At 51.1% G+C, this 25544-nt stretch overlaps 2 protein-coding genes across 6 annotated transcripts in view; one reads left to right on the top strand and one right to left on the bottom strand.

The window, feature by feature from the left end:
* Positions 1 to 24846, top strand: HGS (hepatocyte growth factor-regulated tyrosine kinase substrate). Of its 5 annotated transcripts, none has more exons than XM_078867121.1 (21): positions 1 to 248; positions 3402 to 3486; positions 4534 to 4609; positions 4839 to 4931; positions 9198 to 9318; positions 10461 to 10512; positions 11194 to 11272; positions 11395 to 11519; positions 12271 to 12349; positions 14135 to 14233; positions 15035 to 15130; positions 15657 to 15695; positions 15824 to 15991; positions 16429 to 16639; positions 17540 to 17712; positions 18232 to 18372; positions 19395 to 19611; positions 20012 to 20121; positions 21142 to 21240; positions 21716 to 21829; positions 22595 to 24846. In XM_078867121.1, the coding sequence occupies exons 1-21, from the start codon at positions 212 to 214 to the stop codon at positions 22658 to 22660; spliced, it is 2280 nt and encodes a 759-aa protein (XP_078723247.1). In that variant the 5' UTR covers positions 1 to 211; the 3' UTR covers positions 22661 to 24846. The 5 variants fall into 5 exon arrangements, with proteins under 5 accessions (XP_078723247.1, XP_078723250.1, XP_078723248.1 ...); XM_078867124.1 differs by having other exon boundaries at positions 9201 to 9318; positions 10461 to 10513; positions 11204 to 11272; XM_078867122.1 differs by having other exon boundaries at positions 9201 to 9318.
* Positions 24821 to 25544, bottom strand: part of METTL26 (methyltransferase like 26) — a 6544-nt gene continuing 5820 nt past the window's right edge. The window contains exon 6 of the mRNA XM_078867138.1: positions 24821 to 25279. Coding sequence (XP_078723264.1) covers positions 25229 to 25279 — 51 coding nt within the window. The 3' untranslated portion in view covers positions 24821 to 25228. The remainder of the gene's footprint in view (positions 25280 to 25544) is intronic.

Below are 25544 nucleotides of genomic sequence, written 5' to 3' on the forward strand. Positions count from 1 at the left end.
TCTTTCCCGGCGTGCACTGCGCGCGCTCCAGATGTTCCGCCAGCCATCTTGGTAAATAGAAGCGGACAGCAGTCGGGGGAGAAGCAGGCAAGCTTAGTCGTCATCATCAACAACAACATCAACATCAACAACAACAACAACACCAGCAACAACAACACCACCAGCAACAGCAGCAGCATCAACAGCGGGGGGAGGCGCAGCACTGGCCGCGATGTTTCGCAGCACCGGCTCCTTCGACCGGCTGCTGGGTGAGGCCAGTTCCGCGGATGCGGTGGTGGTTGTTGTGGTGGTTGATGTGTTAGTTGTGGCGGTGGTGGTGGTTGATGTGGTGGTTGTTGTGGTGGTTGTGGCTGCGGTGGTGTTGATGTGGTGGTTGTGGCTGCGATGGTGTTGATGTGGTGGTTGTGGCTGCGATGGTGGTTGATGTGGTGGTTGATGTGGTGGTTTGTTGGCTGCGGTGGTGGTTGATGTGGTGGTTGTGGCTGCGGTGGTGGTTGATGTGGTGGTTTGTTGTGGTGGTTGTGGCTGCGGTGGTGGTTGATGTGGTTATTGTTGGATGCGGTGGTGGTTAATGATGCGGTTGATGTGTTTGCGATGGTGGCTGTTGTAGTTGCGATGGTGGTGGTTGATGTGGCTGCAGTGGTGGCTGTTGTGGTTGAGGCGGTACTGATTGATGTTGTGGCTGCAGTCGTAGTTGTTGTGGCTGCAGTGGTGGCTGACGCGGTGGTAGTTTGTGGACTTTGTGGCTGCGGCGGCGGTGGTGGTATTGGTTGTTGTGACTGGTGTGGTTGATGGGATTATGGTGGTAGTTGTGTTTGCGGTAGTTGTGATTGGTGCGGTTGTAAGGGATAGTGCTGCGCTAAGTAGTTCTAGTTTAAGTGTTGGTGGTTGTGATTTCGGTTTTTGGTGGTTATGCTTCATTTTGTGATCGTTGCGGTTGTAGCTAATGGGGTTGTACTCGTGGTGATTTTCTTGGACGTGGTAGGTGTGGCCGAAGAGGCGGTGATTGCGCTTGATGCGGTTGTAGTCGGTGCCGTGATGGTAATTGTGATTGACGTGATGATGTTTGATATGGAGGTGGTTGTATTTGTCTCGAATAGTTGTTGTTGTTCGAAATGGCAGTCGTAGTGATTGCAGTTTCGTTCGTGGTGTTTCTACTGCCCGTGTTTAATGCCATACGGAAGATTGACACACTGAACGAGGTTGCGGCCTTCCCTCGCTGGGTGGGTGGTGGTGGTTGTGATGTCGGGATCGCGGTGAGAACTGCCGGACGTGTTGCTGTCGGAATGGCTGTACTGGGAGTAGTGGTGCAGGGTTGGGGGTGGATGTCGTGGTGACGGTAATGGGGAATCGTGTTGGTGGTGGTGGCAGCATTGGTTCGGGGTTAGAGACGAGGGTGTGGTTGGAATCGTTTTGGTGGGAGGGGAATTAGGAGTTTTGGAGGAGCCCTGAGGATATGTCGTTGTCATGTTGTGTTCAGTCGGCATCTACAGTGGCGTCTTTGTTTAGCGGTGTGGTTATTTCGGAACGGATTGTCGTTGTCAGAGCCAGGGTGCAGGTGTCGTTTAGAGAGGTCTGGGAGTTGGCCAACGTTGCTGGAGTGTCATTAAGATATGGATGTCGTGATCGAACTGGTGGTGGTCGTGGTATTGGGAGTTATGTGGTCACGGTGTGATTTGTGTACAGTGTCGTGCTTTTGTGGTTGTACGGTGTGGTCCCGGTGGTGTTTGTGCCGTGGTTGTGGTGTTTGCCACGACGCCGTACAGAATTTGCACACGTGGAGAGGGAATTCTAGACAACAGGACTGACGGCACAGAGGGACCGACCCTCCCATCCAAATCTTAAATCTGTATTTAGACTGCCGGAGCAATCCAATGAGCTGCTCGGCTCTTTTCCACAGATGTCCTGTATGGGCGGGTCGGACCGTACTGGACGTCATTACGACCCGGCTGTGTTGTCGTGTCATGCTCGCTAAGCCCACGTTAGCAAGTAATAATCCAGTGCCTGTTGTGTGTGTGACTGTGTGTGTGACTTGGTTTATGGGGAGCGGTAGTGTAGCGGTTAGCGCGCTGCGCTATGAACCTGTCGACCCGGGTTCGATTCCCGCTCACGGCCAACACCAGTGACGATTATCTGAACCGGTCCTGGGCCTCCCCTAGATCGACTCAGCCTTAAATGAGTACCTGGTGCCGTGTGTAAACATCGCCACTGGGGAGACAAAGGCGGTCGGGCGTGGTGCTGGCCACCCACCCCCTCGTGTACCGTTCCGGCCTTCATAGGTGCTCGCTAACAGCACTTGCCCCTACAGTATGTTAAGGCTATACGGGGGATCTTTGTCTCTTTGTGACTTGGTTATGAACTCGCTCTGCATTCGAATTCAGACCACGCGCACACATGCGCATTGCATATGTGTGTGGCGTTAATCGTTAAACACTTGACTTGTTTGCCGTCCTGGTTTTCGGTGTACTTTGACGTCGTGTGTTTACATTACAAACAACTATGTCAGTCCACGACTGGATTTATCCCACCCTGCTGCACATTGCAAACGTGGCAGGGGCGGGGAGTAACCACATCTCACACTTGTTTACATGTAGGCTTTCACGACCAATATTATTATTCTTAATTGGATTATTTTGGGTTAGATTTAAGTAAAAAATATTTGAATCTAACTTACAAAATTACTTACACCAATGAGTTGGAGAGTGATAATGGAGATTACCACATTTTTGCACGACCTAACCCAACATTAACCAATTATAAATAGCATCTAACCATGGTGGTGAGTGTAGATACGTGAAGAGTGACTTGGTTGCCTAGGACCAATTCACATATAACTTGCCATTTAATGTTACCAGTGACTGAGTACAGTCATAATAGTTGTTCACTCACTGTGTTCTGCAGCAGTCTAAATAGCTTTAAGGAAGACACAACCAAAAATACAGCTCTTGTAGATGCTATGGGCATGTGGCCCTGTCTGTCTGACATGCGTTTGAAGCCTCATTCGTGAAGGACGAATGATTCGAGTGGCCCATCTTCTTGGTTCTTTCGGTAAAGTCACGTGACTTTACCGAAAGAACCAAGAAGATGAATCCCTGCAGTTACTAAAGCTTTAAATCTAGATTCGAGTGGCGTTTGAGAATCACTGCCCTCGTGTCCGTGACCTCGCTGAAGTGACATTTTTTAAGTGTACGGTAGGCACGGCACAGTGAGGTCACTCGACGTTACATGCAACATGCACACACGTGACTTTAATCTTTTTTCTCATTTAACACAGCTTGAAGCCCATGTCAGATAGCCCTGTACACACAGCTCAGTCCTAGATATGTAACAAAATTATTTCTATCCCTTGGTCATTTGTCAAGAATCGGGGTCTCAAATTCATCAAATCATGTCTTCCGCAGACAAAGCCACGAGCCAGCTGCTGCTGGAGACAGACTGGGACTCCATCCTGCAGATCTGTGACCAGATTCGTCAGGGTGATGTCCCGTGAGTGACTTACTCTCCTCATCAGCTCAAATGACTCGCCACACTGTCTGCATGCCTAACCCTTTCGTTCACCAGTTTCTGTGAGATCCGCTCCACCTCATTGAGTGTGGATGATGACAATCGTGGGGGGGTGAAAGGAATGTGTCATGGGCAGCGTGCTGGAAGAATAATATTTTACGGGACTACTTTGGCAATGATGCAGAAGCACAAGTGAAAAACGCAATTCGATGTTTGTCGATAACTGCCTCATGACAGAGAAGTGTATAATAGGTCAACAAATGTTTTCGACATTGCCCCCTTTCCTCATAGTGGCACGCAACAGACGCATGGAGAGTGACAACGAAAATTTTACAACAAAACCGAACTTTTTTCAGAGAAGGGTACTGGGGAAAAAAAAGGAACATGTGGATCGGAGAACGCGTTGACCGTTAAGAAAATTAAGTGGCCTAGGGCAGGACATATGGCCAATAATAATTATAATAGAAATTATGGCTGATATACCAGACTGGTGACAATGGTATCCAAAGGAAAATGCCCAAGGGAATTACGACTGTGGAGATGGAAGAATGAGGTCAGTTCATGTGTAGGCCTCAAATAATTCCAGCAATGCAGGGCGGTGAGGGATTGCATTGTTTTGGAGGAACGCTCATCCAACAGTGGATAGACAAGTGGCTGATGATGATAACAAAGGCAGCGTTAAGGACCGGATTATGGAGAAGTTGGTGAACGTTCTTGACAAATGTTCAACTCGCCACGTTTGGTGGCGCACACCTGGTGAGGGTTGGTGGATGACACAAGTGTGTGTGTGTGACCAGATTTGTATAACTTTATTGAAGCTCGGCACAAGTTAGAGGTGCTCCTGAATTTACGAAATGGTTACGTAATCTTGAGAGTGCAGTTTTTATTGTCGCAATGCACGTCGTGGATGTGCAATGCTCGCGGATACACGGAGAATCCTCCATTTGTCCTCGACAATGAATGTGTTTCTCCCCTCCAACCACCCCCCCCCCCCCCCATCTACGACGGAACATGCGGTTCACCACGCAGGGTCAAATACGCCATGCCGGCCATCAAGAGGAGGGTCAGCGAGAAGAACCCACACGTTGCCATGTTCGCCCTCCAGGTGGGTACTGCGCCTCTCCGGAGGGCAGCCGACGAACCGTGACTATGAGAGAGCAAATACTTGCGCAACCAGTTTTTACAAGAAACACCCAACAGTCGAGCGATTATCTCAGCGATTTCCGGTGACGTATTTAACCTCGTGCGCATAGGTGCTCACTAACAGCACCTGCCCCGGACAGTCTCGTTAAAGGCTCCACGCGACATCTTCGTTTTTTTGTGTGTGTGGCCAGGTGCTGGAGTCTGTGGTGAAGAACTGTGGGCAGCTGGTGCATGATGAGTTGGCCACCAAGCAAACAATGGAAGAGTTCAAGGAGCTGTGCAAGGTGGTTGACCCATCTACCTCGTTTTTTTCTTTCCCATTGCTTCATCCGAGCCCTGTCTGTCCGGCCTGTCGCGGATCAGGAGGCCCGGGTTGCTTTTCCACTGCAGATCCAGAGCCGTGCCACTGATGACACACCATGTGTGATGTTGAGACGCATGCAGATGATGCAATGACGCATACATGCACGTGCGCACAAACTCCTATGCCACATTGACGCACACTCACATACGTACACACTTCCTCAGCACCCCAAAGCTGCGGGCACACTGGGCACCATTTTTGTTATGTTTTGGTGTGATCATGTGACACGCGTTGAACGCACAATTAGCCCATTAGCCATGTTCCAAACCCTGCTTGTCCCTGAGCAAGGTTCTGGTGTCTTGTGAGGTCGGCATATAAGGGGTTTGGTTCCAGCTTGGCTCGTCAAATAGCCAGTGGAAAACCGCCTGTACAGTGATGGCCCCATGCTGCCTCGGCTCGACTCGAATGTGCTCGTAGAAAGAGGTATTTGTTGGGCCTAACCCTGAGCCTATCCTTCCATTCACATCGGGGTCCTGTCTGATGACCTTTATCCTCTTAAGCTCAAATCCAACACTCATTCTCTTAATGAAAACGCTCAACATTGATTTACTTTAGTCTTTGGGAGCATTCGTGCACCGCATTGAACAGGTTGACTCAGACTACCCCTTGTAGTTGGACAGTTTATAATGTGAGTTGAATGGTTTTCATCTGCTTTTACACGAACAGTTTAACACGTAGGCTTTTGTGACCAATATCCATAATAAAAAAATGGGTTGGATCACGTAAATATAAATGTGGCGTTAAACCCGCCACCACCCGACGCAGCCAATTATTAAGTTTTGTCACGTAATCAAAACGTGCCAATAATGTTGGTAGCAATACAACACAATGTTGGTAGCAATACAACACAATGTTGGTAGCAATATAAAATACGTTGCGCTACCCATGCGCCTCACTCGCACGGCCGACTTGCTGTGCAGTCGCGACCAGCGGTGCTGTTTGTCACATCATGTTCGCTGGAGCGTGGTGCCCCGGTGTGCCCTCCTTAAACTCTCCCAGGCAGGATGCAACCTGCGTGCGGAATGGATATGCGTTGCCGAGCTTTGCGTGCAGCATTGGTGGAAAGAAAAGGTGGCCACAGTGCACGCTGGTTCGGGTCGGGCGGTTCAAAACAACAATAATTCAACAAATAATCTCTTAGGCGAGTGGCCATGTTAGTATTATGCGGACATTCGTGCACAACTAACTTTGGATTCCACTCATTGCATTTGTGCCGTTGTCTTCCGATGCGGGCCTGTGGCTAGAACCTGCTAAACTAGTCCAACAGGGGGTGTTTTAAAATGTTCTAGATTTGAAGCTTTCGTGACTGCAATGATTCATATTCTCAGGTTTTTTCGGTAAAGTCACGTAGGTAAAAACATTAAAATTTAATGTTTTTACCTACGTGACTTTACCGAAAAAACCTGAGAATATTTTAAAATGTTGTCCGTCAATGTAAATTCTTACCAATTTAAAACATACAAACAGAGGGGGGGGTGGGGGAGCTGGGATTGGGGGTGGCGTGTCACGTTCAGTGGGTGGCGCTGTGTTCTCTCGACAGTGGTGGGGGGGGTGATGGGTGGGTGATGGGTGGGGTAGTGTAGTGGTTAGCATGCTGCGCTACGAATCCGGCAACCCGACTTCGATTCCCGTTCACTACCAGCACCAGTGACGATTGTGAACCGGTCCTGGGCCTCCACTCGCTCGACTCGGCGTCAAATTATTAGTTGGTGTGATGTGTAAACATCGCCACTAGGGATACAAAGGCGGCCGGGCGTGGTGCTGGCCACCCACCCCCTCGTGTGCCGTTCTGGCTTTCATCGGTGCTCGCCAACAGCACTTGCCCCTCAGAGTCTGCTAAGGCTACACGGGGGACTTTTATTGTTGTTGACGGGAGCTGTGTTCTCGGTGAGAGGGGTTGGGGAGATGTGGTGGGGTGGGTGGGTGGGTGTCTGGGTGAGTGAGTGGTGGGGTGGGTGTCTGGTTGAGTGAGTGGTGGGGTGGCTGGCTGGGTGAGTGAGTGGTGGGGTGGGTGTGTGTCTGGGTGAGTGAGTGGTGGGGTGGCTGGGTGAGTGAGTGGTGGGGTGGGTGGGTGTCTGGGTGAGTGAGTTGTGGGGTGGCTGGCTGGGTGAGTGAGTGGTGGGGTGGGTGGGTGAGTGGTTGGATGGGTGGATGGGGAGTGGTGGGGTGGGTGGTGGGGTGGGTGAGTGAGTGGTGGGGTGGCTGGCTGGGTGAGTGGTGGGGTGGGTGGGTGTCTGGGTGAGTGAGTTGTGGGGTGGCTGGCTGGGTGAGTGAGTGGTGGGGTGGGTGGGTGAGTGGTTGGATGGGTGGATGGGTGAGTGGTGGGGTGGGTGGTGGGGTGGGTGGCTGGCTGGGTGAGTGAGTGGTGGTGTGGGTGGGTGAGTGGTTGTATGGGTGGATGGGGAGTGGTGGGGTGGGTGGTGGGGTGGGTGAGTGAGTGGTGGGGTGGGTGGGTGAGTGAGTGGTGGAGTGGGTGAGTGGTGGGGTGGGTGGGTGAGTGAGTGGTGGAGTGGGTGAGTGGTGGGGTGGGTGGGTGAGTGGTGGGAGGCGTGTCGCTATGTTCTCGGTGAGAGGGGGTAGGGTGGGGTGGGTGAGTGGTGGGAGGCGTGTCGCTATGTTCTCGGTGAGAGGGGGTAGGGTGGGGTGGGTGGGCGGTGGGAGGCGTGTCGCTGTGTTCTCGGCGAGAGGGGTTCGCGTGACGTAGAGGGGGTGGGAGGGGCGCAGCTGTGTGGGGCGGAGTGTGGCCAGACCCCCGGCGGTGGTGGTGGGGGGGGGGTTGATGGTGTCAGCCTTTCACGTGAGCGGTGACTCGAGAATGGAAATACCCACGTGCTTGTTTGAGAGCCCCGCGATTGGCTTGGGCGCGTCTGGCGTCTTGGGTAATGCCTCACCAGGAAGTGAGGGGGGCCTCCGCTGGGAGCAACCTTTAGAGAGCCCGCGCACCTCGCACGAGACGCAAAGTCTCGCAATTTGGACTTATTACGCCGTGAGCACCGGTAAGTTTCCTTGGACATCGGTGGAAGGCGCCTTACAAATCAATGTAAATTGTTATTACCATGCGTGCAACTCACGGGATGTCGTTCACGGTCGCGGCGGCTGAGCGCTCGCCGTTCTTCGTGGTCTGTTCGCTGTGGGGGTTTTTTATTGTTGAGAAATTGTGAAGTCCTTGACGGCATGACTGCGCGTTTAGCCTGCGTTGATTTATAATACAGCTTACGTTCATCGTCTTATTGTGCGTGTGTATATCATACAGGGTCATATATTTATGGATATGAAAGCAAAACGTCGGTACATTTTTGCTCAAATGAGCATTGGCGGTCATCTCCCTGTTTACAGCCTTGACCCAGTGGTGGATATTTCCTCGTGTCAGCGGCGGGGACGGGAATCCACAGGGAAACCACCGTTGACCTCTCCACAAAGTGGTACAGATTGTATCTGCCCTGGAGTGATGATTGGCCGAGTCAAACCCCAAACATGGTTTGAACTCAGTTTAACACGTAGGCTTTCGCGACCAATGTCATCCATAATAGAGGGGTTTTTTTGGGGGGGGTTAGCGTAAATATATAAATGTGTCACGTAAACAGAACGTGACAATTCGTCACTAGTACAGCACGCCGGTGTGTTGGAGAGCCAAGCCACAACATTTACAATCTGAGTACTCAGTTGGCTGTCGGGTGGTGGCGGGTTTTAACGACATATTTAGGCGATCTAACCCACAAAAACACTCTTATGGATGGTTTGAACTACGGTAGTTATTGTGAGCCACTCGCTCTACCGCCTAGCTACCTGGTCGGATAATAGATACAGCACTAGAATAATGTGAAGAAATTATGGAGAGAACTTATATTTAATCACAGCCTCTACATTGTCTGCCTCTGATTTCAACACGCTTGTGACGTATTTTAACACTCTCCTAATACGCTTTGTCCAAATAAATCTGGTCTGATTTGCTAACAGCAATACATATCTTCGTGAGGTATCTACGAATGCGTCATGGGTTATGAATGTGTAAGGGTATGCGTACACCTTCAGAGCTAGGATGCACCAAATTGTGAAGCAGTTAAGATTGGTTAATAATTTAACAAAAATACATTTTAATTCTTCGATGTATGTGTTTTTAGGCTTGTTTATTTTTAACCATGTGCCCCTCTCTCTCTCGCCACACGTGTGTGACTCTCCACCGCAGAAGTATTCGGACCCAGTGAAGTCGAGGCTGCTGGGTCTCATTCAGGCCTGGTCGCAAGCCTTTCGCCACGAGCCCAAATACCGCGTGGTGCAGGACACTTACCAGATTATGAAGATGGAGGGTGAGAAGTTTGCACGCTCTCGCGTTTGGCTTTGACGCTCGCAAAGTTAAAAGCTCGCGTTGCGTGCGTCGATTTGCGCCCGTTAGAATGGATTATTTGTGTTTAAACCACAGTTGAATTTCTATTTAAAGCTTTCGTGACTGCAGGGATTCATCTTCTTGGTTCTTTCGGTAAAGTCACGTAGAAGGGAAGTAATAAAATAATTAAATAATTGCGATAGAACATAATAAAATAATTCTCACGACGTTTCGAGGACGGCTGCTTGCGTTGTGGCCGAAACGTCGTGAGAATTATTTTATTATGTTTTATTTTTATTATTTTATTACTTCCCTTCTACGTGACTTTTCCGAAAGAACCAAGAAGATAAACCACAGTTGCTGAGCACAGGCCCAAAAGCGTCACGTGATGTTCTAGAATGGTATGCCATATGATACGCTACATATTAGTCGAATGGAGTGAACAAAATTGTAGAACCTGAGACAGAGAGAAATGGGAGACTGTTCAATAAGAAGATAAAAAGAAAGAAAAGTCACGCGCACAGCATGGCTCGTGTAAACGTTTCGCTGATGTGCGTTTAGTTCTCGGAAAGGAATTGGCGATAACTTTAAAGTTCCGAAACCGCTGTCAACGCGGCGCTTGAACCACAGTGTTGAAGTCGCGCAAGTTCAGGGGTCTGGCTCGTTCAGGGATGACAGCGATGGATCCAATCGGTTGGGAGCAACAGGAGATGTGTTTTTATTGAGCTGGCGGCGTGAAGCCGACAACTGGTGTTTCGATGTCGTATTAGAATTTGGGATTCGGTGTAAGAATGTATTTTTGTTCTGCGTTGTTTTTACAGTCTCATTCGTCTCGTCTATTATAGAGGTTTTTTCGTTTCGATCGCGTAAACCTGCCACCACTCGACACAGCCAATTAGTAAGGTTTGCCACTTATATGAAACATGCCAATTAGTTATTATTTCAGAACACCGGTGTGTTGGAGAGTAACCCACAACATTTACAATTCGAGTATTACCTTTCGCCGGTAATTACCACCAGCCTCATCAAGGAAATAATTGAAATACATTGTAAATAAGGTATGCTCAGGTGCATGAGTTGACGTGTGTGTGTGTGTGTGCGCGCGAACGATGTTGTGTGTTCCAGGATTTACATTTCCAGAGTTCAAGGAAAGTGACGCTATGTTTTCGGCAGAGAAGGTAAGGCTTAGTGGGTGGAATAATCTGCGATGGGGGTCACATTCTGTGTCAAATCGTACAACTTTGTCCTGCTTGTGTTTTTTACGGGATGGTGTGTAGCTCCCTTGATAGATGGAGCGGCACAGGGTGGTGTTGTGTTGTAAGCTGTCGTGGAATTGTCTGTGGTGCATGCGTGTCGGGGGCCTTGTGCACATGCTGTGCTGAGATTCGCATTGCATGGCGAGTGTTGCGTTTGTGGTCATTGTTTCTTGTTGGAATGTGTTGTGGTTGGGTGCTGTCATGTGTACATGGTGTTTTGAATTGTGTGTGATGTTTTGTATGTGTTACGGTGCAGTTGTGCCTTGTGTGTTTTTGGTGTGCGTTGTGAAGTGAGTTGTGGTGCATATTGCGGTTTGTGGTTTGTTTTGTGTGTGTTTTGATGTACATTGTGTGCTGTAGTGTATTGTGTGTTGTTTGTGTAGGCATGCCTTGTATGGCCTAAACGTGAACATAGCCTGGCACAAGCACCGTGGTGACGTCACCGCCACTTAGCGGCGAATGGCGGTTGTTGTTTTATGTGTGGTGGTGTGCTTTGCGTGTATGGTGGTTTGCCTTGCGTTTACGGTGGTGTGCGCTGCGTTGTGTGTTTGCGGTTTCGCGCGCTGGATCTTACGTTGAGTGCTGCTTGTTCCCGTGGTGACGGTGTGGCAGGCCCCTGAGTGGGTGGACGCGGAGGAGTGTCACAGATGCCGCGTGATGTTTTCCATGACAACTCGCAAGGTGATTTTCCATCCCCCGCCCCCCCCCCCACCACCGCGCATGCGTCCGTAAGCTTGTACTAACCATCGCTCCGCAGGCAGTGATTGACCGCAGTTCCTCCATCTGCCGTTCTAACCTCGCAGCACCACTGCCGAGCATGTGGACAGATCTTCTGCAGCAAGTGCTCGTCGCGTGCCTCCACCATCCCGAAGTACGGCATCGAGCGGGAGGTGCGCGTGTGCGAGCCTTGCTACGAGCAGCTCAACAAGTGAGTACCGCCTACCTTCCACATGGCCTCCCACCTGGCACCTACCTGTCTACCTGGGGTCGTAGCATGGCCTAGCGGTCACGCGTTTGCCTTGTTGTTGCGGAGGTTCACGGATTTAATCCAGGGACAGCCAGATGAATTCTGCGGGTGTATTAACCGTAACAAATACTGCGCGCCATCTGTTGAAGATCTCGTGATATCGCTCACAAGAGTAGGCGGTCCATATTTGGCAAATAAAAAAAGTGCCCCTGTAAATTATTTAATTGGAATATACAAAGCAATCAATCATCGCCCCCTCCTGCGAAAATTTGGCAGGACCCGACTGAAAAGTGACACTGAGGCCTTCCTGGGTATAGCAAGAATAATGGGAGTGTGCGTGTTTATTTCGCGACATGTATTTAAACTCGTACACGAAAAGCAAAGATCCCAAACACACTCGCATGTATGTGCGAGCGCATGCCTGCACACTCGCTCATGCACACCTGTACACGCACACCTGCACACGCACACCTGCACACGCACGTACACCTGCACACACGCACGTACACCAGCACATACACGCGTGTGCACACGCACACATTAACATGTACATATTTGCACAGGCACAATTGCACAGGTGTACAAACATTCACCTACCTCTATGCACAGACACACACACCACTCAAAGGCTTGGAGAGGCCTCTTTGTCCTACAATGGAGACACCGTTGTTGATGACTACGACGACGATGTGCGTTATTGTCGGGGACTTAGGAAGGACCCCAACGCCAAGCCGGCAGAAGGGGAACTCCCCCCGGAGTACCTGGCCAGCTCCCTCGCGCAGCAGCCACAGGTGAGTGGCCGTGCGTGTGGATACAACTGTGGGTTGAACTGCGTTTGTACTCGCGATGCGGTGAAACCTGTCGTAGCCAGACTCGTTGAGGTGGTTGGTTGGGAGAGCCTTTCCAGTTTTGGTGTAAGCCGGACAAACTGTTAATAATTCACCAATTGAGAAAGTTGCGCACTTTAACGTTGGCTGTTGAGGGGGATATTTCAGAGGGGGGTGGTGGCGTAGATGTGGTAAACGCAAGGCCAAGAGGAAGATGTTTGAGAACCAGGGGATTCATTTCAAGCCCACGTGAAGTCGTGGGCTGCCCATCCTACAGTTACAATTTTAATAACAAAATATCACTGCCATACCGTTGAACCCGAGTCACTTTCCGGAGTTGAAGGCTTGAGGTTCACGGGACGTGGAAGGCTGGAATGGATTTTCAGACACACGCTTGGAGCATTTATTTTGTTGTACATTGAAAGTAAAATATGGATGTGAAAACAGTGATAGGAGGGGAGCACTGATGCAGGGAACAGATTCCTGAACTGCATAAAAACTGATAACACAACCGATTATTTGGCAGTGGTGGGCAATCACGGAGAGCAAAACAACGCATTCCTCAATGACACTGCGGCCTGAATATAAAAAAATATATCTATAATGAATCGGTGACGTATCGCGCAACGATCCTTCATGGCGCACAACCCAGGTGAAATAAATGGATTTGCGTGCCGTAAAGAAAGGCCATTGCCCAGAAATGTCGCATATTACGTCGTTTCCCTTTTTAAGGCCCCCCCACAGTGTCATTAACGAATGTGTGGAATGTTTATTTTTGTACTCGTGAAGTGCACCACGTGTGTCGTACATTGGAAAGTGTAGTGCACATGCACACATCGTCTCCTACCACATGCAGCTTAATTATTGCGTGAACAGTGGTGGGGAGGGGATTTCGAGAGGCCTCCTTCCAGCTTACTCGTGTCCAGCTTTCAGATGTTTTCCTGTGAACGCAAGATGTCATCTTCACGTGACCCAGGCCTACCCCTAACCCCTGTCACTAACCCCTCCTTGACCACTCCCCAACCTGTCCTACTTACTGTCACCATGGCTACACCAGCACTTTAAAATAAGCCCACTTTATTCTTACCACTGTCATCTAATGTGCTAATTTATCATTATTTTAAAGCGCCTTTTGACCAAGGCGCTAGATAAATCTGTGTAAGATGAGATACGGATCCTGCAAGTCAGTGTTTGACACATCTGCCAACACTTCCGCCACACGTTGCCGCACGTCAACAAACCATGAAATCCTGCATTGCGTAAATAGGGGCGGAGTTTTCAAAGGTCGATAAGTTAATCATGAACTGCACCACCCCTATGCTCATGAGGCACTCGATGTGGTGATTCATCGATTCCAGCCTGCGAAATAGAAACCTAGGCTCGCAATGCGTTTGCCAAATCGCTCGTTCTCTACTCAGATGTTTGGTATTTTGACAAAACTAAGTTTACGTGGATTCTCATCGCTATGAATTCTCTAGGTTCTGTATACACCACAATAGCCAAACATTTTAATAATTATCGTTTCGTGGATTGAATCGTGCAATTTCGTCAATCCGTGTTCAGGGAGAATGATTACCTCCAACCTTACCATTCGTGCAACCACTTTTGACTTCCCCAGAAAATGGTCATGCTTGATGATCTTCGGTCGTTTAATAGTCATCGTTGGCATCGATATTCGATGACGTTGAGAATTTCCGTCGCCCAATATCGCGAACAGAAATTAACGGTGCTGCGCGCTCACACCGTCAGGTTCCTCCGAAGCGCGACGAGACTCTCTCCCAGGAGGAGGAGGAGCTGCAGCTCGCCCTGGCGCTGTCGCAGTCCGAGGCCGAAGAGAAGGAGCGGCAGGTGAGTGGGGGAGGAAGCACCCATCGCCGCCATGACGTCGCGCACACACACGTTCATACCACACGAGATTTGTCATCACCATCGTCGGCCTTCATCATTCCACTCTGGGATGAAGGCCTCGCCAAGCTATCACTGTCTCCCGCGGTCCTGTGATGTCACGTTCCACCTGGCACCTGCACACAAATCTATTGCCTCGCTCCATCTCCACGGTGGGCATGCTCTCTGGCGTGTTACCTCCTCGGGTTACCACTCCATCATTCGTCGATCACAAGCCATCATCTATTAGAGACGTGTCCTGCTCGGGCCCACTGACTTTTCTTTTACTTCAGTCAATATGATGTCGTTAACCTGGATCCGTTCTCTAATCTAAATGTTCCACTTTCTATCCGTCAATGTAAATCCAAGCATGATGAACATCACCTAATAAGAAGTAATGCCTCTCATGAGCAAGTGTTCATGCTCTTTCCAAGAGTTTGGTATATCTGTCATCTTCTAGTCCGTTAGGCGTTTGGGCAGTTGGGTAGTGCCAAGTGTGATTCAGCATATTGTCCGATATTTCGCTCCGCATGCTGGGAACTTTTTCAGGAACCGAACTGAGACACTTAACATTATACCTCGATAATAGATCGTTTCCGGTTGTTGACTTCTATTGGTTCGGCTCCCTGACGAAGGCCGGCGAGTTTTGGACGTAATGCTGAAACAACACGCGGCACAACCTGAAACAACAGCGGAGGAGAGCGCTGTACAGCACAAGCCTACGCATAAGTGACGACTTGTTTTGTGTGGACTCGTGCGTTTCAGCGGCAGAAGGCAGCGATGTCGGCCTACACCCGCTCGGGCTCCCCCGTCGTGGCGTCCTCGTCCTCTCCCGCCAACACGCTCTACACGCCCACCACGGTGCGTACCGCTGCTGCTGCTCGCGCCACAGCCGGCCACCAGCCATCCATGGCCACCCCCTCGTGCCGCTGTGGTGACCCCTACGACCCGCCACCTTCTCAGGGTGGGGTAAAGCGAGGAGGCCAGCGAATGTAGGGAATGGCCAATATAGGAATTGGCAGATTTAAGGGTTTTTCCGGTAAAGTCACGTAGGTAAAAAATAAAAATTGAAGTAATAATAGAAATAAAATAATAAATCACGACGTTTCGGAGGCAACACAAGTCTCCGTCGTCAGGTGGGACCGTCACAGCTAAATTTACTGCATCAAGTGAGGCAAAATTCCAAGAGACAAGCTCTTAAATACAGTCACGAAAGCTTCAAATCTAGATTTAAGGGTCCGCAAAGTGTAGGGGGCAGCAAATGTGTGGGGTCAAAGTGTAGGGGCCGGCCATGGTAAGAAGCCAGCAATCCAGCGAACGCATCTGGTGCTCCTGTGCACATCCTTTTATCCCATGAACACCAGGACCTTCTCTTTTTGTTTTACAGGTGTCATCTGCTCCCCCAGCTGAAGAACACGATCCAGAGGTGAGGTCCAAAGGATCCCGAGATTTAATACGCATCACGTGTTGCTGTGCCGCTATTTGGTTGAACCGGAGCAAGTGCCGTTTCATTGTTGGCTACCAAGCTTTCTCACGGTCTGTGCGTGTGTACAGCTGGCGCGCTACCTGAACCGGCAGTATTGGGAGCGCAAGCAGGAAGAGGGTGTGGTGGTGCCCACCACACGCCGCAGCCCCACCCCGTCCGCTCCTGAGCCTTCCCCGGTCGCCGCAACCAATCCGGTCGCGGTCGAAGGGCACGTGTCGCCCATCAAGGTGGCGGAGGTGAGGAGGCAAAGGTTTAACCCCAGACACGAGCAGCTCTTGTCTCATGGATACACGCTTGGGGCGTGTGTTCCTGGCTGTCGGACACGAGTGTGAAGAGTCCTTCAGGACAAAACACCCTTGAAGGTTATGAGCATGCACTCGAATATCAGTCAATTTATTGTCATTTTAGAGCTGCTGTGGCAATACATAGTTGACGGTAACTTTAAAGGCGATCTTTTGATTAACAAAGCTTTGTGTTCGACAGCGTAGGACACTGTAGGTGCAAATCGACAACAACTTTCGAACTTTTTGTGTTTTGGATCTCTTATTCGTTCAACGTCCTGCCGGTCTCTCCCCTTGCCAATGCCCTGAGCTCATTTTGATTTGGAGCGCGCGCACCCTCCCCCAACCCCTGACTTGTCGTCCGCTGCCACCCACCCTCCTCCTCGCTGCAGCAGTACCAGAACGGCGAGACAGAGGAAAACAACGAGCAGTTCCTGCGCACGCTCAACAACGCCATCTCCACCTTCGCTAACCGCATGAAGAGCAACCACGCGCGCGGACGCAGCATCACCACCGACACGGCGGTGCAGTCGCTCTTCCAGGCCATCAGCAACATGCACCCGCAGCTGCTGCAGCTGCTCAACGAGCTGGACGAGAAGCGCCGTGCGTGCTCACCGCACTCGTTTGCGACACCGCGAGACTACAATGTATCATTTGTAGCCCCCCCCCCCCTTCCTCCCCCCCCCACAATTGATCCTTATGGCGGTACCCCGGGTACCAAATAATACAAAATGGCCGAGGCAATTAAATATTTCATTTTTGGGACACTATTGTTTTCCCAGGGGTGTACTTAACTCTGCGACTGGGGTACCAATCAATCCGAAATCAGTGCCACTCCGCGATGTCGAAACGCCAAACAGAAAAAAATCCGTTATCGAAAAATTCAACGTTGAATAGTGCATCGTGTGCAGCTCGTCGAGATGAGTCAATTGCCGCATCGCCGACCATCAACAGACTAAAAATGACTGCATCACGGACGATATTATGTTATGTACAATTTAATATTTGTAATTATTGTAAAGCACCTTGAGTTAAGGCACTATATAAATAAATATATGAGATAATATATCTACAGTACAATACTAGGGCTACAGAAGAGGGGTGATGAATATCTGAACCGATCTTGGGCCTCCCCTAGATCGACTTGGCCTCAAATGACTACCTGGTGTAGTGTGTAAACATCAGCACTGGGGAGACAAAGGCAGCTGGGCATGGTCCTGGCCACCGGTACATATGTATGTACGTTGAACTTCTTTTGCACCGTACATAGCCAAACGTGCCCAACGGAGGTGCAGGGGAAGGATAACAAACTAAACACAAAAATCAGTTGGATAGAAATGAGTTTTCACTCTAGATTTCAAAGTGCATAGCTCCCAGTGACTTTCTAATATCGGAAGGAAGAGCGTTCCAGATGGCCGCAAAAGTGCTAACGGCACTTGCCCGAGCAACAGTCTGTTAAATGGTACGCGCGGATTTCGTTTTGTTTGCGCGTGGCGCCGGCAGTACACTACGAGAGCCTGCAGGACAAGCTGGCGCAGATCCGGGACGCGCGCGAGGCGCTCAACGCGCTGCGCGAAGACCACCGCGAGAAGCTGCAGCGCGCCGCCCAGGAAGCAGAGCACCAGCGGCAGCTGCAGCTGGCGCAGAAGCTGCACATCATGCGCCAGAAGAAGCAGGTGAACGAGCGGGGGAGGGGGAGGGAGGGCGAGGCCACCGGCATTCGAGGAGGGTGCGACAGAAAATGAGGGAGAGAAATTAAGCTGGTGCATGCCCAATGTTACAGTTAGGCCAGCAGTACTCGACCTTTGTGGTATGTCCCCCCCGCCCCCCACCCTTTCCCCACTCCAACCCCCGTTTGAGACCACGAATGTTGGGATGTCTCTCTGATCAACTGCATGTGCAGCTCAGTCTTGATTGAGTGTAGATGTGCGGTTACACACGCCGTTAGCCTGCAAGAGGGTACTGAGCTCCATCAGTAACTCCTCCTGCACCATTCCAAAGCCACTGCTGGCGACCCACCTGTGAGAAAGGTTTCTGCACCGCCGTTGTGTTTATTCCATTTTCTCCTGTTTCCAATCTTTCGTTGGGCCGTCAACTTCCTTGAAGACGCTGCCGGTATCTGTGCTTCTTGCCGGCGATTGTATTGATCCAGTGAGTGTGTGTAAACGAATGAATGCGTCCATGTTTGCGTGCAGGAGTACCTGGAGATGCAGCGGCAGCTGGCGCTGCGGCGGCTGCAGGACCAGGAGAGGGAGCGGCAGATGAGGCTGGAGCAGCAGAAGCAGACAATACAGATGCGCGCGCACATGCCTGCCTTCTCCCTGCAGTACGCATCGGTGAGCATTGTCTAGCCTATGTCCCCAGCCATAGCACCAATTTATTCCAGCCCTGCTTCTAATCTTAGCCTTAGCATGGTGTCCGTTGCCCTAACCCTAGCCATAGCTCTGGTTCTGAATTCAGCCATTCATGATGTGGGCCATGTAAGAAATGTGGTGTGTATGTGAGTGGGGAGCGATGATGCTTGGTTTGCTCAGTGCTGCGATTGAGACTAAACTGGGTTCAACTCCTGCCAGTACCATGCGGCATCTGAACATGTCATGGGCCTCCCTCTCTCAGGTTACCTCGGCCTTAAATGAGTATTTGGTGCAAAGTGTAACCAAAGGTAGCCATAATGTAATTTATTATGCACTCAACGCATGCATTATATAGGATTTCTACAAATTATATGAAAAGGTTAGATTTGGGCTTGTGTAAGTGTATCAACAAGACCGAAAACAACTGAGAACCATTACACACCAAACTAAAATTTGTGAAAAGAATCGATTCTTCATCACGGCCTTGAATCGCGGCCTTGAATCGCGACCGTCTCATTGAATCTCTGGGGGGAGAGGGCGGGGAGTGCGATGACTGATTTCTTCATACCCGCTGGGTTCGTGTCCACGAGAGGCATTTGTTTTTTGGCCATGTCTTGTGTTTTTTAAAGCTGGGGATGCTGCCGTGGTTTCATGGTTTTCACCCTGAACTTGCAATCCAGAGGGTGCTGGTTCGTTTTCCGATCTGCCGGTACGGCGGCTGAAACAACGGTTGCAAGTATCTTAAATCCCCCTACCCGCCTCTTTCCACCCAGCAGTATAAATGGGTACGCCACGGTGAGTCGTTCGGCAGGTTGCACGTGGTGGGGTAAAATGTGGGTACTCCCTATTCCAAGATTTATGACCTGCATGGCAGAGCACAATTCTCTCCAGAGGGGTGTTCTTCCACGAGCAGTGGCCTGAGCAATTGCAGGGCCACGCCTTTACCTTCGCCTGATGAGCTAAAAGGTGCTGCCTGTCCGTGTCCGCGTCTCGTGCCTCTCCAGGGCGTGCCTCAACCGGGCCCTGGCGGCGTGTACCAAGCGCCGCCCCAAGGGCCCCCCGGCAGCCTCAAGCAGGCGTTCAGCCCTCCCAGCTCGCTCGAGGGCTCCCCCATGCACGGCACGGCCTACCCGGGCAGCCTCCCGCCGGGCCAGGGCGGCGTCGCTCCTCCCTACACCACCGCCCCTGCCCCATTCAACCCCACGCAGCCACAGACCACAGGTGGGGGGCCCGGGTTGTGCGCCGGCGCTGGGCTTGCAAGTTTTTCCGCTTCATCGAGCGCTCGTCAGGAAGAGTAGGGCGTGCTAAGTCACGCTAAACAAGCACGATCCCTGATAAGTTGATGAAAATAAATGAATAATTTCGCTTTTATGCACTTATACTCAACGATTTGGATCTAATTTGATCTTAGAAGCTAAGTGAGGTTGAGCAGTGGGGAGACAGAGGGGGGCCAGGTGTGGTGATTGCCGGAACACCCCCCTCGTGCGCCGTGCCCGCCTTAATAGGCACTCTTTAACAGGATTTGCTCCAACCGCCTGTTAAAGCCACTCTTGCACATTGGACTAAACTCAGGTAATACTGGGGGCGGGGGTTGATCTCTGTTGCGTGTGTGTGTGTTCAGATGCAAACTACGGAGGGCAGTACATGTACCCGGCGGGGGTTGGAGGCCCACAGCCTGGAGGGCCCAACCCCCAAGGGCCCTACCCCTACCAGCAGCCACAGCAGTACCAGGTGCACACCCTGCGGCACACCTACTCCCCCGCTCACCCACTCGCCCACACACCCACTCGCCCGCACACCCACTCACCCGAACACCCACTCGCCCGCACACCCACTCGCCCGCACACCCACTCGCCCGCACACCCACTCGCCCGCACACCCGCTCGCCCGCACACCCGCTGGCCCGCACACCCACTCGCCCGCACACCCACTCGCCCGCTCGCCCACTCGCCCGCACACCCACTCGCCCGCTCGCCCGCACACCCGCTCGCCCGCACACCCGCTGGCCCGCACACCCACTCGCCCGCACACCCACTCGCCCGCTCGCCCGCACACCCGCTCGCCCGCACACCCACTCACCCACACACCCACTCATCCGCTGCTGCCTCTTGCTGGAGGAAGACGCAGCCAGCGAAACTACTTTAGTCATGCAGTACCGAGGCTCTGTCCTGGCATGAGCGTTTGAAGCTTTGTAAATGAGAACAATGAAATGTTTAATAGGATGCAGTAAGGCGTCTGGTCACGTACGCCTCGAGTGATGTCATTGCGTTTGGAGTGACATCTTAAGTGGCCATAATGATGCACTTTAGCATAACTTTAATTAATATTTTTATTTTATTAACTGCAGTTGATGGGCCAAGTTTCTCAAACTGCCCCCCCCCGTCTTTTCGGCAGCATCAATGGGTACACCGCAGTCGTACGACAGGTCACGTGTGGTGGGGTTAATGTGTGGGTATTCCAACTTATTTTTAAGACATCCGGCCAGCTTGGAAGAGTAGGCCAAAATAACCTTCTAGATTGATTCTCCAGAACTCCATCGTGCAGGGCCCTCTTCGGTCAGCGGCAGCTTAGGGCAAGCAATCGCAGTTCCGCATCTTTACTGAAACATTTTAGCGATGCCACCTCCATTACATCGGACCACGTGAGCCCGCCTTTTGAGTAGAGACCATCTTTGGTTCCTCAGCATTGCGTGCGTTAGCCGTCCGCACCGAGGCGGAGAAACGCGGTTAACTCTGCGACTGCCTTTTGCAGGAGGCAGTGAGCCAGCCGCAGTCTCTGCCGGCCGCGCCAGCGCCTGGCGTGCTGTCCTACCCGCCGGCCTCGGTGGGCTATGCGCCGTACGGCATGCAGGTACGACGGGGGTGGCTTCACCGTGGCTGCAGACACGCAGCCGCCCTCTCCCCGTCAATGAGGGCCGCGTCTCGTTTTTGCCATGTGCACCTCTTGCCACAGCTGTTTGTCCTCGTGCGCCAGTCGCTTATTTGCACTGACTTCCAAATTAATTTGCTTTGAGCCATTAGATAGATCCCCACTCGAACGTACACATCACCGGTCTCTGCTTTGTCCTGATGAATCTCCAGGGATTATGACTTTCAGACTAGTGGCTTAACAGCTGTGTTACAGAGCAAATGATCAGTTCTGTTAGCCATGGGGAATGTATTCTGGGTTGCTGATGTAAGCATTAATTGTTTATTTTTGTATGCCATTTACATTGTGTAAATCAGTGGCTACTCCCAAGCTTCATAAATGAGGGTGTTTTTTTTTAAATAACAATTGCGGTCGTCGTGGATTAATGGAACGGTTGCCGTTGTTGTGATCGTCACAGGGGATGGGGGTGGCACTGCCCGGGCAGGAGCAAGTGCAGGGGCAGCAGGGAGGCTTCCCGCAAGGGCAGGCACCGCCCGCCCAGCCCGGCTACCAGCAGCCCGCCTACCAACCCGTACGCCCCTTGCCCACACAACAACAACAACAACCGCCATTCGCCACTCAGTGGTGGTGACGTCACCACGGCGCTTGTGCCAGGCTATGTGCACGTTGAGGCCACACACCCACACCGATGCAAACGCACACCTGCATGTCCACTCGCTTGTTAATGCACCCGTACTACTGTGTAGGTTTTCACGGGCGTGCCGTGTGGCTCTCGGATGTGTTTCCGGGGTTGTTGCCGCGTTTTGTTCCACATGTTGGGCGCTTCCTCAGGAATTGAATTAAGCTCGAGCATCATACAGATGCGTCTGCGGTCATGTGCCTGTACACAAGTACACAACTGCGCAACCAACCATGTACCTAGCTCCCAACTGGGGTTGTAAATGTACGTATGTTGAACTTCTTTCGCACCGTACATAGCCAACCGTGCTAATTCGTAGGTGTTGGGGAAAGTACAACAAACGAAACGCAAAAAGCTGTTCTCAAGAAATAATCAGCTATCTATTCCAAAAGTCGTGGAATCAATGCTCGCATTCAGGTCAGGCCACTACTGGATGACAGCTTCGTCACGCCAGGTTGGTCATTGGCCCATTCTTCACACTGGTCAGTGCGGGTTGGTCAACGTTAACACGCGGTTATCGATGCTGCTAAATATCGAAAATGAACAAGACTAGTCCCATTTGAGCGTGAGACGGGTCGAGGCATCGTCACAACCATCGCCGCCACCTCGTTGCTGTGAACGACAGTGGATTTTATCGTTTATGCGTGTGTCATGCAGGCACCCCAGCAACCATTGGCAGCACCAGGCCCCGCGTCCGTCGCTCAGCTTATCTCCTTTGACTGAGACGACACCCTCCTCTCCCACCCCACTCTTTCCCTTTCACACTACATCCCTCTTCTCCTGCTGTGGACCGCTTTTTCCCACCCTTTCTTGCCCCCCCCCCCCACCTCATCACCTTTCTCTGCCTGTTGCTGCTGCTTGTCCTGTTCCTATCTGAGCTTCTCATGTAGCTCGATCTGCTCCTCTTCATCCTCAACCCCTGCTCGTCCCTCGCTGCTCACCCTCCATGGACTTCGCCTGTCAAGGGCTCGCTCGGCAGCAATGCCCACCGCCGGCGCCCCTCTACAGTTGCAGGCCGGATCGGTAGCGCCCGGCTCCACGGTAATGACACCTGGAGGAATTCTTCAGCTAGAGACGCCACGCCGCGCGTGTCTGAAGTGGGCCGAAGAGAGGCGGTGAGAAACAGTTGTAGCGAGAGTCACTTTTAAATTGAACTTTTAAATTGAGTGTCGAGCTGGCACGTTATTGCCTGGGGGGGGTGGTCGTTGATTCGCTGACGATTGATGCCCTTGTGCTGTTGGTGAGCGGCGTTCAGCCAGTTTGTCGTGTTGCTAAACCTTCTTAAGTCTGCTTCCAGGAACGTGTAATCTTCTGGGTCTGGTTTAAATGGTGTCCCTGTGCACTGTGCTGGTTTGGAGTAAAGTTTTGCGTGTAACCGCTGCCAGTATCGCATTTTAACTAGTTTTGCCTGAGACAGCAGTGTGATTCACCTGCGAAAAGAGTTGTCAATGCGCCAATGGCAGAGGTGGCGGGCACGAGGTTTGTGAGGCTCGGGAGTCTCGCACACAGAGCAGCGAGGTTTCACCTACGCTCCCGCCGATTGGCGAGCGATGTATGCAGCGCCGTGCGTGCCGCTGGGCAGGCACCGATCCACGGGGCTGTCATCTTCATTTTCAACCCCTGCATCCTTTTATCTCTTCCCCGTCCATCGCTCGCTAAGTTGGTAATGGATTGTGACCCCCTGCTGCACCAGCGGTGTCCCCCCGCAGCTGTTTGGGTGGGTGCCACGCTGTGTTTGAATCTCTTAATATTTTTGTCGAAGTAAACGCTCGGAGTTGCCGCGATGACCGCACGACACGGCCGTCTGCCAACGTGCACCGCGTCCAGTATCGGCCGCACGGCCCCCCCGCTCCCCCCAACGGTGTTGCCATTCGCAATTTGCCGTGCACGATCATGAACGGTGTTGGTAAACTTAAGAAACGTATAAAGGAAATAAGCTTAAGGTAGTAAGCGTGTGTTCGTCGCGCCGCAGAGGGACACGGGCGTGTCAAGCCATTGAGGCTCATTCCTCCATTAACCTTTCCTTTTAACGAATAAATATGAAACAAATGAGGTTTTTGAACTGAAATGACTTACCGCGATTTCTGGCGTGGCCTAGTCATGCGTGTGTGCATCCTTGTCATTGGTAACGCTGCCTGTAAATATGAAGCGTACTCTGAAGCATCGCAGTCCAGGGCCTCAGCTGCAGCCTGGTCAGGTGAAGTCTGGAACCCATCGATGGGGCCTCGGGACTGCTCCTGCTCCTATATATTCAGCCTTTTCCCCCCTAGCTTCAATTATTCAAAACAAAGGTGCAGTCCTGCAATTACTTGCTCATGTCACTGCTGGCAGAAGAGCTTCCATTAGAGCCCTTTCTAGAGGATGTTTTGGGATTCGGTGGGTATGTACCCACACTGATTTTTTTTTTATATGTTCAATGTGAATTTGCTTAAAAGAACCGCACAATTTGTTGAAAATGCTTCTTATAATTTATTCCCAACATTCTGACGAAGCCCATGACAATGGCACCATCTTAAAGGCCAAACTCTTGATTTCCCCAAATGTGTCTGCTGTAACGGTCGCGTTCTCCACCACGAGGTCACCACGCCGAATAGGTGACGTCCTGTGGCGGTGACTGCACACGCAAAGCTTTCGAGTCGTGTGGACCGTGGCTGAAATTCTAACGTCACAGCAGTCCACATTGGAGGTTGATATCCGAGGGTTGAATAACACCGATGCTGCGCCCATTCTGAAGGTTTCTCCGATTGTGATACAGAAGCTTATAGATATAGAAGGGGAAAACCTCTGATCTAGCAACATCGTGGCAGAGGGGTGGTGAATTTAGAATAACCAGTGCACAATGCCGTTGCCCGCCAGTCTGTGTGGCTGCGTGTAAGAGCCTTGTCCTGCAATAAAGTCGACTATAAACACTTGCTGGTCCGTTTCATTTTTATTTTAAACGCTGTCCAGGTCACCAATGGCTGCACAAAAACACAACATGCGGGTCCACATTAATAATTAATTATCGATGTCACCGTCATGTAAACAATATTACTGGCCGCAGAGCGGGGTTGAACAGTGCTGCTGCCCTTGCCTCTTTGGACCAGAGGTCAATGCAAGGGATGTCAAGTAGCTCTGGTATCCAATTCCGTGGGCCATTCAACATGAAAACGAAAGGTTGCACTGCTTTGCGAGTCATTGGAATATTTAAGTCTCACGACACCGATCGAAAACGAGATAAAATTACATTATCTAAAGCTGTAATAGTTTGCAAAAAAATGATTAGCAAAACACAAATGAGGGACTCCATCTCTACCCTGTCTTCTGGAAGACCAGGCACTTGTTGTTGGCTGGCATTTCCACCTGAATGGAATGGGGTAAGAAAAAGTTAAAGTACATTTTTTTTAAACGGACCTCGTTCGTACTGGTCAGTGCACACACCATATCTGATGTATGTCACCTATATTCATATTCTAATGTTACATTTCAGATGGAGCAAACAAATGAACACGTACAAGCTGGGGGGGGGGGTGAAAATAATACAGATTTAAAAAGATAGAAAATATGCTTTTGAAATTGAATCGGAGCCACGAATTGCAACAATTGATCAAACTGCCCAAGGTACGAG

Source organism: Lampetra fluviatilis, chromosome 23, assembly GCF_964198595.1.
Source record: "Lampetra fluviatilis chromosome 23, kcLamFluv1.1, whole genome shotgun sequence".
Lineage (NCBI taxonomy): Eukaryota > Metazoa > Chordata > Hyperoartia > Petromyzontiformes > Petromyzontidae > Lampetra > Lampetra fluviatilis.

Coding starts and splice junctions, on each gene's coding strand:
- HGS (XM_078867121.1), top strand. CDS start 212: ATGTTTCGCAGCACCGGCTCCTTCGACCGGCTGCTGG. Junction 11,520..12,270: donor TGCTACGAGCAGCTCAACAA/GTGAGTACCGCC, acceptor TCGGGGACTTAG/GAAGGACCCCAACGCCAAGC. Junction 12,350..14,134: donor CCCTCGCGCAGCAGCCACAG/GTGAGTGGCCGT, acceptor TCACACCGTCAG/GTTCCTCCGAAGCGCGACGA.